The 11890-nt window shown below is 46.1% G+C and overlaps 1 protein-coding gene across 1 annotated transcript; it reads right to left on the bottom strand.

Moving 5' to 3' along the window:
* Positions 1–7220: 7220 nt before the first annotated feature.
* On the bottom strand, positions 7221–11884 carry LOC124704118 (glutamate decarboxylase-like). Its single transcript, XM_047236356.1, has 7 exons — positions 11598–11884; positions 11312–11516; positions 8790–8990; positions 8483–8697; positions 8144–8397; positions 8004–8056; positions 7221–7911 (listed from the first exon to the last, which is right to left on the bottom strand). The coding sequence occupies exons 1-7, from the start codon at positions 11687–11689 to the stop codon at positions 7444–7446; spliced, it is 1488 nt and encodes a 495-aa protein (XP_047092312.1). The 5' UTR covers positions 11690–11884; the 3' UTR covers positions 7221–7443.
* Between the last annotated feature and the right edge of the window lie 6 nt (positions 11885–11890).

The following is an 11890-nucleotide window of genomic DNA, read 5'->3' on the forward strand; positions in this document are numbered from 1 at the left end:
AAAGAACCTAATATCTGATTTTTTTTGCAGAAAACACCCTATAAGAAGATGAAAAAACGCAGTCGAGTACATCGTCGGGCTCTCCACCACAAGAACGCCGGCGACCTCCAGGCTTTGCAGCCGAGATTAGAGAGGAGATTGCTCACGAGCTCTTCTCCGGCGAGTGGATCCAGCCGTCAGCAACACCAAGGACACCGGGGACGCACCACTTGGTTTCCTGGGCGTGGAAAGCTCCGGCGACGGATCCAAGGGCCTCCGCTTGGGAGGTTGAGGTCAGGCCGCTAAAACGGCCGAAGATCGCAGCGACGATGACGGTCACCGCGTGTTGTGCGCAAGGACTCCCAGGGCACCTCCTCCTCATGGTCGCCAGACAAACTGCCACAAACTCCCATCCCTCGCCACTAGGGCCGACCGAGAGGAGCATCGAAAGTGGTTGGCCTCCATTGAAGAAGAGGCGGAGACGCTTATTGAAGGGGGGCCTCACAGCTGCGGAGAGCTTCACCATCTCCTACCTCAGGAGCACAGGGAAGGACCTCACCTGCGATTGCCTGGCACCGCGTCGAAGCGCCAGGGAAGAAGCTGACCGCCGGCTAACTCTAGATTCCGTGGAGCTAGCCATCGGCTTCCTCTCCCCCTCGCCTCCATGGCCGGCCAGAGGAGGAAACCAGTGCAGTAGAGCACAAAGAATCAAGATGCATCAGGAGAGGATCTTATTAGCGGAGATCCCTGTGGTGGAGCAGCTCGCCGTTTCCGGCCGCCGGAGCTCGACGAGGAAGGACCACCAACCCAGGATGCACCAGATCTGATCCCAGAGATCTCGTGCCCTACTCCAACCTACCGGCAGACCACCGAGAAACCTAAAACTAAGCCTATCTACTACTCCGGCGCCTCCCCTTTGCCATCTCCGGCCGGCAGCGCCGCCGGAGAGGGCTCGGGGTCGGCCCGGTCTCACCTGGCGGACTCTCAACTAGGAGGGGGAGAGGAGAGCGGTGGGAGGGGAAAGTGTTCAATATAGGAAATAAATCAAGTACGAGCGCTAGTAGAGAAAAACGGACATTAGTCTTGGTCCGTAATTGCCTTTAGCATCGGTTGTGCAATCGAGACTAAAGGTCCCTACTTTTGTCTCGGTTGTGTGGCGAACCGTGACTAAAGAATCTCCATGTGGCTGGGCGCCTGGGCTTGAGCGCTCGGGGTGGAGAGGATTTAGTCCCGGTTGGTAACACAAACTAGGACTAAAGGCCTCCACATGTCAAGCGCTAGAGTATGGTCGTTTCTCTGCTGCGCAGAGAAAATGGCCGTTTCTCTTCCGTGGCAAAGTTTCAGGATTTTATGTTATTCATTCAAATCTGCATGCATACATCATTTAAGGAACCACAAACATCGTCATGAATATATAGACATCGTCATAAAATGCAATACACGTAATGCATATTTACTATATAAAGTCGATCATCTTTACCATCTCTATTTTCTATTCCTAATGTCAAATATTAACTCTCAATGGTATGCTCCAGTTGGAGCTATGACCTCCCTAACTATGGGTCGCACCTCACTCGCGATAGCTAGGAGAGTTGCGGCTTCAACGGCGATTACATTTTCCCCACCTTCTTCGTGCGCTGGGAACGGTGTTGTTGATGTGCAGCGAGGCATCGGAGGGGATATGGATGGCCGAGGGGGGTCTTCATCACCCACACCTCCTCAGGAGTCCGTGTCTCCGCCAAACCCTCACTTCCTCGGGCGGAGGAGGAGGTGGTGCCTATCACCACCGCGGTCGATCGGGGGGGGGGGGGGTCTTCTTCCACCTCGCCCCTCGGTCGGTGTTGGCGAACGCTGGTGATTCTCAGCCATCCGCGTCTCTGGGCAGCGTCGGCCGGGCGGTGGGCCCGAGCCCCCTCCCTCTAGCGACACCAGTCCCTGCTGCTGCTCCTTCGGACAACATGACGGGGGAGGGAGACTTTGTCACCAAGGCGGCTGCTGGAGGGGGATCATTGTCATCTCCGGCCCCTCCTGCGGCCATGGTGGTTTCGGACGCGGACAAGCGGCGGACTTTGCCTTCTTCGTCGAGCCTGGGAGCATCTGGGGTGCAACCAGGGGGGAGCAGCTAGGGGAGGATCTTCCTCGACACACTCCTCCCCTAGGGCTGTAGCACCTACACGGCCGCCAACGACTGTAGGTTCCATGCCTTTGGGACGAAGTACTCGTCATGGAGTTGGTCTCGATGGGGCGGCGACCACGGATGAGGATTCGATGGCCAAGGCCATGCGACGCAAGGCGGCGTGGAACCTCAACTTTTCAGGTATTAATAAGTGTACTAAGTCGTTTCTAACTTTCCCAACACCACTTACTGCTTCCAAGCTTAATAATGTGAGTGTTTTGTTGGGTACTTCAATTAGTTATATTCCAGTTTCGGCTAATGCTCTTAGATGTATGGAGTTTGATAGACTCAAATTAACTCCTAAGGTTTCGAGCAAGTCGGATACCTCTCTATCTGAGGATGACGATGAGGAAGCGTACGCCGTCTCAAACGGTAAGCTACTCACACACCTAGTAGGAGAGGTGTTGGAAGTTGGTCTGGATGACGGGGTGGTGGGTTCATGTATTAAACTACAAGCTGCTGAAAGGAAATCCAGACTTTCCTCTATTAAACGAAATGCTTGGCCTAATAAAAAAGCCAAAGTGACTAAATCTCACATTGTTTCCAAATGAATGGTATGTTTAAGAATAGCAGAGGTCTCAAAGATTTGGCTAAACACTTACATATTGACGAAAGTATTAGGGAACATACTTTATATTTTGTTGCTATCTCCGAGACAGCCAAACGAAATTATTCAAAAAGTTTTCTAAATAGCCTTTTAGGCAGGGAGGACTTTGCTTGGATATCCCGCCCGCCTCGGGGGCGTTCTGGTGGCTTATTAGTTGGGATCCGAACTTCGACTATGGAGATTTTAGATAATTCCGGAGGTGATTTTCATATCAAATCCATATTCGGAATAAGTCTGATAATTTCATATGGAGTTTGGTTTATGTCTATGGGGCTGCTCAGGATGTTGATAAACCCGCTTTTCTTCGTGAGTTGGTAAATGTAGCTAAGGACAATCCGCATCCTATCATTATAGGAGGGGATTTCAACTTTCTTACATATCCTCAGGAGAAGATCAGGGGCAGGTTTCACACACATTGGCCTTTCTTATTCAATGTTGTCATTAACAGTTTGGATTTGAGAGAGGTAACAATGGTTGGGAGACAGTTTACTTGGGCAAACAGTCTCCCTGAGCCTACGTACCAGAAGTTGGATCAAGTACTCATGAACTTAGACTAGGAATTTAAGTTCCCTCTAGTCTCAGTATGAGTTCTTCTTTAGATTGAAGCTTTGTCAGATCACGCTCCCATTTTTATTAACTAATAGGACGCCATTACCGCAACGTAGACGCTTATTCAAATTTGAACTTGGATGGCTACATCGGGATGGCTTTTCAGACATGGTTAAATTCATTTGAGAAAAGAAGCTTGCTCGGAACACCCCAATCCAAAGGTGGAATAACAAACTATGTTCGATGCGTAGATACCTTGGGGTATGGGCTAGGCACATGATTGGGCAGCTTAAACAAGAGAAACTCGGCCTATCAACATATATTAATGACTTACCGCTGAGGTACGACCGCTGACTGCGCAAGAGATTGAACTTAAAAGTCAATACAATGAAAAGTTAGCCGGTTTACTACGGGATGAGGAACTCAATGGTACCAGAGATCTAAGACCCAGTTCTTGTTGAAGGAGATTCGAATCGATACTTTCATAGCGCCGCCATTGGTCGACACAAAAAGAAACGCATTCATTCTCTTGTTCAGGAAGAGGGTCTGATCGAAGGTCAGGAGCAGCTCAAATCCTATATTACATCTTATTATAAAGCTCTGTTTGGCGATCCTGGGGAATCGGATCTATCCATGGATGAATCCAAGACGGAGGATATTCCCCAAGTGACTCTAGAAAAAAAATCTATTCTAATCGCCCCTTATTCTGAGGAGGAGATTAAGAAAGCGATTTTTCTGATGGAACACAATAAAGCGCCAGGACCGGATGGTTTCCCGGCTGAATCTTTCTGGGATATAGTGAAAGCTGACTTATTGGAACTGTTTGCTGAGCTCCATGCGGGACAGCTGGATCTGTTCCGTATTAACTTCGGTGAAATCATTCTTTTACCAAAATTTATCGATGCGGAACGGATTCAGCAATATAGACCCATATGTCTACTAAATGTTTGTTTCAAAATTTTCACAAAAGTAGCTACTATTAGATTTAATTCAGTGGCAGATCATGTGGTGCATCCTTCTGAGACGGCTTTCATGCAAGGTTGATACATCCTAGACTCACTTTGCATGAAACAATCCATGAGATGCACCGTAAAAAGTTGAATGGGGTCATACTCAAAATCTACTTTGACAAATCCTATGATAAAGTTAAATGGTCTTTTCTTCAACAAACGCTCCGGATGAAAGGATTTTCTGATGAGTGACACGCTTTAATTAATAACTCCATTTTTATGGTAGTGTTGCCATAAAAGTCAATGATGACGTCGGTAAATACTAACATACAAAAAAGGGCTGAGGCAAGGCGATCCTCTATCCGCAATGCTTTTTAACATTGTGGCGGATATGCTTGCAATTATAATTGAGCGCGCTAAGTTCGATGGCCAAATTGAAGGTGTGGTTCCCCACTTGGTTGATGGAGGCTTGTCTATCCTTCAGTATGCCGATGATACAATTCTATTTATGGATCATGATTTGGCAAATGCACGTAATCTGAAGTTAATTCTTTCAGCATTCGAGCAGTTGCTAGGTCTTAAGATTAACTTCCATAAAAGCAAATTATTATGTTTTGGCGATGCCACAAACGACGCCAACCTTTACGCCGATTTATTCGGATGTGGGCTTGGCTGTTTTCCAATTTGCTATCTTGGTATTCCGATCCATCATCGGAGACTAAGACTGGTTGAATGGAAAGTAGTTGAAGAACGACTTCAGAAACATCTTAGTAGTTGGAAAGGAAAGTTACTATCCCCTTGGGGGAAGATTAATTCTCATAAATTCAGTATTCACAAATATGACACTGTATATGATTTCGTTCTTCTAGTTATCCAAAGAAGTCTTGCACAGATTGGATTACATCCGATCAAGATTATTTTGGCATGGGGATAGTGAGAAGAAAAAAATACCGGTTGACAAAATGGAGTGTTGTATGCCATCTAAAAGATCAAGATGGACTTGGCGTTCACGATCTTTAAGTTAAAAACAGGGCCTTGCTAGGAAAATGGCTAGCCAGGTTATTAACGGAAGATGGTGTATGGCAACAAGTACTGCGGAAAAAAGTATGTAGGATCAAAGGCGATCTCCCAGGTTATTTGGAAACTGGGTGACTCGCAATTCTGGGCTGGCGTTATGGCAAAAAAACACCTTTTCTCATTTGGTTCCTTCTATATTAGGAATGGGGTGGAGATACGGTTTTGGGAGGATCGATGGTTGGGAACAACCACTCTTCGTGAACAGTATCCACCCTTGTACAATATTGTTCGTTATAAGGGGGGCACCTTACAGAAGGTGATGGAATCTTCTCCCCCCTCGATAACATTTATACATGATCTTATTGGCCCTCAACTAGACTCTTGGAATGAACTGCTTCAGCGGTTAGATTCAATACAGTTGGCTTCGGGGAACGACGAATTACGGTGGAGTCTTACTAAGAATGGTGTATTCTTGGTAGGCAAAGCTCTTTGCATTCCTACTCAACCGTTCCTAAATAACAAATTCATCTGGAAGATGAAGATACCTCTGAAAATAAAGGTATTTGCATGGTATCTTCGTCGAGGCGTAATTCTTACTAAAGATAACCTTGCAAAACACAACTGGCATGGTTGTAAGAAATTTGTGTTTTGGCACGAAGAAGAGACAATAAAATACCTTTTCTTCAATTGCCGGGTTGCTAGATCTATATGGTCAATCATTCAGATAGGATCTACCATGTACCCACCCCGTAGTATTGCAAATGTTTTTGGCAGTTAGCTAAATGGGGTGAATTCCAGGTATAAAACGATTATCCGAGTGGGAGAGATTGCAGTTGTATGGTCGCTTTGGCTGTGTAGAAATGACAAGGTTTTTAATGACAAAAATTCTTCTATTATGCAGGTTATTTACCGGTACAACTATGCTCCGTTCATGATCGCCGCTTCAATGCTTCGAGGACCGAGACCTAATTATGGAGGTGTCTACACGGTTGTAGAATACGGACAATGAGTTTATTTGCCAACATAGATGGCTGCATAACCGTATGATAGAAGCCAATGGAGATGTCAACTAGTTGGTTTTTTTTCCTTTTGTTCTTTGTGCACTCCTTTTGGTTGGATAATGGATTTATAAACGGCTGTGTGCATCTTAACTATGTAGAGGCTGGGTGTAATGCTTGAAACTTCGAATAATAAAGCGTCCTTTATTGAAAAATGTCCACTTCAACAAATTTTATTGCTTTTTCAATCTTTGCACACTTTCCTTATTTAACAATACAAAAACAATTTATGCAGGTTTCAAGCTGATGCATCAAAGAAAACCCTGCCTCCTATTTTATTCAGTCACCCAGAGAAAGTACATGGAAGCTATTGCAGACATTGAAGAGTACTACAAAACCACTAACGTGTATTACTTTCAAAGGCACAACAAAGCTTCCCGAGGATCACGGATTCAAGGCTGCCAAATACATCGCTCAATACGTGATGAAAGGAACCCCGCATGTCCAAATTATCATCGACGAAGAAGGCACCCACCCGAACAACTCTAAATAAACTTTGCCATGTATCATGCTATTTATATTCAATAAGAAAATTGTAATGATCTGATTGTTCGACAGAATAAATAATAATTTTCTTCTGCAGTTCGCATATTGACACATCCAGTTCCTTGCTACATTTATATCCGGTTTTCCCAACATAATTTATAAAACAAATATCATCCAAATATATTTCAAGCAATTCTCGTAGCAACGCACGAGGTATCATCTAGTTCTTATGTGAAGATATATTTCTTGTGAGATTCCTGTGTTTTGAAATTCTGTACGAATTTAGATTACACGATGTCTTTGCAATTCCTGTGTTTTTTATAATCATGCACACCAAATAGGTCCTAAATGTGCTGCATATTATATTCAGGTATAACAAAAACGAGCACAAAAGAAGATAAATGGATACCACGTTTAGCCGTATTTTGTAAAACAAATATAAGTACATAACTGATGTTTGACACGTACAAGAACATATTCGATCAAATGGAGCCAGGCCTCTAAAAATTAACATGGACAGAAGCGACCTTAATTTGTAAAATCAAATCAGAAATGCAAGATAACTTTTGCCCAGAGCATGCAGCAGCTAGTACACACCGACAGCTCATGTGCGTCGCTTGATTAGCAGACGCCGCTGGTCTTCTTCTTCTCCGCGACGGCCCTCCTCCAGAGGGTGATCACCTCGCGCTGCCTCTCCATATCCTTGTCATTTGGAGCGGTAGCGTCGCCGTTGGGCAGCAGCGAGGGGGCAACGCGTGACGGCAGCGCGTCGAGCTCATGTAGCACCTTCTCGATGTCGATGACAAGGCGCTCAGCGAAGGTGCGGCTGAAGTCCTCCCGGATGACCACGCGGAGCACGGTGATGTGCTGCGCGTCGGCCGGCATGGTGTAGGCCGGCACGATCCAGCCGAAGCGGCGCAGGTACTCGGAGATCTCGAACTCGTTGTGCTTGCTGTTGTCCTTGAGGGAGAAGGCGACGAGCGGCACCCCATTGTCCTTGGACACGATGTTGAACCGCCCCGTGCGCTCCAGGCCCTCCTTGAGCACCATCGCGTTCTCTTGGCAGTTGTCCATGATGTTCTTGTACCCCTGCATTATTACACACCAAAAACAGAGATTAGTTTAGAACTTAGGGGAATGTTCCTCAGAAGTCAGAAATGTTCAGACCGATCGACTAGTACCTCAAAACCAAGGCGGATGAGCTGGTAATACTGTGCGATAACCTGGCTGGAACCTGTATGTGTGCATCAAGATTCAAGCAAAATTAGCCAATCTGAAGCACTACTATGCACCGAAATGGACAAAACAAAGAACACGGCACCTTTGGAGAAGTTGAGGGTGAAGGTGGGCTGGTCAGCGCCAAGGTAGTTGATGTGGAAGATGAGCTCCTCCGGCAGGTCCTCCTTACTCCTCCAGATGGCCCAGCCGACCCCGGCGTACACGAGGCCGTACTTGTGCCCGCTGACGTTGATGCTCTTCACCAGCGGCAGCCGGAAGTCCCACTCCAGCTCTGGGTACAGGAACGGCGCGATGAACCCACCGCTTGCCGCGTCAACGTGGATCGGCGTGTCCCAGCTGCACGTTCAGTCCAAAACTAACCCATTAGAACTGAACTTGAAACATCTATGCACAGCTCTAGGATGCTTGATTATATCGTTACCCTGTCTCCTCGTTCTTCTTGACGAGCAGGTCGTTGAGCGTCTTGACGTCCTCAAACTCCCCGTTTAGCGTGGAGCCGAGGATGGCAGCGACGCAGATGGTGTTCTCGTCGACCATATCCACCGCCTTCTGTGGGTCCATGACATAGTACCCCTCGGTCAGCTTCACTTCCTTGAGCTCCACCTCGAAGTACCGCGCGAACTTTTCCCAGCAAACCTGCATCGAATTGTGCCGATCAATCAATATAACTTTGGTAAAGTATGGTTAAGCACCACAACACACTGCGTTATGAAGATGTTGGTACTTACCTGGACGTTGGCACCGGTAACAATGTTGGGCTTGTCGCAGGGCTTGCCAGCAGCCCTCATCTTGTTCTGCCACCTTCTCTTGAAGGCCAGTCCGGCGAGCATGATGGCCTCGGACGACCCCACGGTGCCGACTCCGACAGCCGTCTCGGTTTCCCCAAGAGGAGCATTGAACAGATGCGCGATCATGTTGACGCAGCGGTTCTGCATAACAGAAATTTAGGCGTAAGTGAATTATATTCGATAAAGGAATGATGTGATTTCTATTAATGTCCACAACCAAAAGAACAAAAACAGTGAAATATTTGCGCAGCAATTTCTAGTTATACGGAGTAGTATATACTTCAGAGATCAGAATACGTATGGAATAGAGTACCAATCATTTGGTACAGACCAAACTAGTGCTGCACGGAATTGCAGCACGCACTTCTGAAGGCCTGATACAGAAGTTTTTGAAGCTGACAAAGTTTGGTCCTTCAAATTTCAGATGATTATTCAAACCTTTGAGTCCAAGTATTTATATTTGTAGTTTTAGCAATTTTAACCAAGGACACGCAAAACAAGATTGTTAAAAAGGGCCACAAAAGCAGAGACATCCACATATCATTGCCGAATTGACCAATTACAACAACAAAAATCATCCATCAACAACTGGGGCAGTTGACGCTACAGAAAATCTCCAAACAATGCCCAACAAAAGAACGACACGTCACGTTAAACCAATGAAAGTTAGACGTGGATTCTTCACCATAGAGCTCGAGACTAGGTACTCGAACAGCACCATGAATCTCGAGAATAACATGGCCATAGCATTTCAATCACAATCTGATCAAGGCGATTACATCGCAAGGTGTTGTCACAACATTTCTGACTTCAGAGCTCCAGCAATTATTTTATTTTAAAAACTCAGAAATCACATTTACAAGTTTTAAAAATTATGAAAAATTGATATACTAAATGATATATTTTTTATTCCGAGCTACACAAAAGGAAAAAAATATATGAATCTGAGTATAGTGAAGGAGTGCGTATTTTTAGAACTCCAAAATTCAGAAGATATTATCATTTTTGTGCAGCTCAGAATAAAAAAATATAATTAAGATTTTGTATGTTTGCAGATTATATGACTAACTACTTCCATATGTTTTACAGACTTTTCTAAAACTTGTAGATCTGAATTTTTTGAAATTTTAAGATAAAGTGATAACCAGGCTCTTGACTCTGGAGCTAAAGAAAGTTTTCGGTCAAATGGCACCTACACATTTTTAAAACGTTTTTGGTTTACATCGAGACCGAACCTACACATGGCTAGGAGCGGCTAACTAGGTGGCCTAGCACTATGGTGATAGGACGGACAGGGACAACTCGGACTACTTGGAATGCGACTTCTTGGCACCCTCGATCTATCGGTGTTTGTTGTTATTGACCCGAGTGTTAACAATCACCCTGTGAACATGCATGGCTTTGGTCTATCATTAGTTTCTTCGCCCGTTGGCAGACAGGGACATGGGTGTCTTGTTGCGCGATGAAGCCGCCGCACGTTCTGTTCCTCCATACTACTATTCAGTAGACTATTCAGGTTCACATGCATGTCAAGAAGATAGACACATGGATGGACACACTGTCGAGGGAATTAATTTTTGGGCTTTTGCAACTTGGAACACTCAATGTTTTTCGATTTTCTTCTCTTTATGATCATGATCTTTCTCTTTACGATATGATGATGCATGGCTACGAGTGCTAGCTAGCTCTGGCTGCCGTAACAACTAAGCAACCAGTGATTGTAGACTGTAATAATAAGTCAACAATAGCACTACCTTTACTATATACTCAATTAACTTTAGAGCTATCAAAAGGATGAGTTTTATGGTACTTAATTAATTCATCCTTTTTACAACCATCCATAGGAAATGAATCTTAAGATATTGTCGTAGGCACAGAGGCAAGATACGAACGTAGCGAGGAGACTCCCGTGGTGTAGAAGGTTGACACGCAAAAGCGCAAAGCACCAGTACTCGGGTTTCGAATCGTCACATCTACCTTGACGAAAAATTGGGGTGGAGTCCCTCTCATTTGTTATTTACTCCCTTGGATCGGATTAGATCGACGCAGTCTCACACAGGAGGTACACACGACCTGGTAGTGTCCAGGCGTCGATTAAATCAGATTAGAGGTAGTAGATAGGAACGCAGCATACGAAGACGATCTATACTCACCATTTTGTAACATTCTTACTTGGGTGTGGGATAAAGTCTCACTATAATTTTGCAGCTTATGTGCCAGATCAGACCAACCGGCCAAGTGGACCTTTCGAAAAAATTTAAAACTAGCCAAGTGGAAGCAATGAGCGTCCATTAACTGAACGTGCTGACACGAGCAAACCACCGAACCTTTTTCCCCATGCTATGCATCGTGGAAACGAACCAATCATAATTTCAACACTAAAACGGAAAGAGATCCCGAAAGCAAATCACGACCGGGCATGAAATTGACGGTATACCATAGGATCGGAGATGTGGGCATACCTGGAGCTCGGTGGTGACGGGGTACTCGTCCATGTCGACGTAGTTCTTGTTGATGGAGTCCATCATGAGCTTGTTGCACTCGGGCTCCATCCAGGTGGTGACGAAGGAGGCGAGGTTGAGGCGCGGGTTGCCGTCCAGCATCAGCTCGTCGTTGATGATCTGGTACGCCGCCTCCTTGGGGATCGAGTTGTCCGGCATCCGGTACCTGGTTGAAACCAAACGAAATCAGGCATCCATGATCCATCTCGATCGTGCTAGCCGTCGACGATCGAGGGAGGGAGCTCACCTGGGCAGGGAGGCGCGGACGTAGCGTGAGGCGAAGGTGGAGTGGACCGAGTCATCGGAGGAGCCCGTCGACGCGGCGTGGGAGAGCACCATCTCGCCGGCGGCTGGGGATGGCTGATCCGATCGAGGGAGGAGGCGGTAGTAGAGCGTAGCCTGTGTGTGCTTGGAGAAGAAGGAGGAGATCGGTTGCCGGGGTCGTCGCGTCTCCGGATCGATCAATCAAGCCAGTAATTAAGGAAAGGGGCACGTTGCCTATTCTGTAGGACAGGATAGGATGCCGCGCGCGCCGTGGTG

This window comes from Lolium rigidum, chromosome 3 (genome assembly GCF_022539505.1).
Source record: "Lolium rigidum isolate FL_2022 chromosome 3, APGP_CSIRO_Lrig_0.1, whole genome shotgun sequence".
Classification (NCBI taxonomy): Eukaryota; Viridiplantae; Streptophyta; class Magnoliopsida; order Poales; family Poaceae; genus Lolium; species Lolium rigidum.

Coding starts and splice junctions, on each gene's coding strand:
- LOC124704118 (XM_047236356.1), bottom strand. CDS start 11,689: ATGGTGCTCTCCCACGCCGCGTCGACGGGCTCCTCCGATGACTCGGTC. Junction 8,698..8,789: donor TTACCGGTGCCAACGTCCAG/GTAAGTACCAAC, acceptor AATTCGATGCAG/GTTTGCTGGGAAAAGTTCGC. Junction 8,057..8,143: donor CACCCTCAACTTCTCCAAAG/GTGCCGTGTTCT, acceptor GCACACATACAG/GTTCCAGCCAGGTTATCGCA.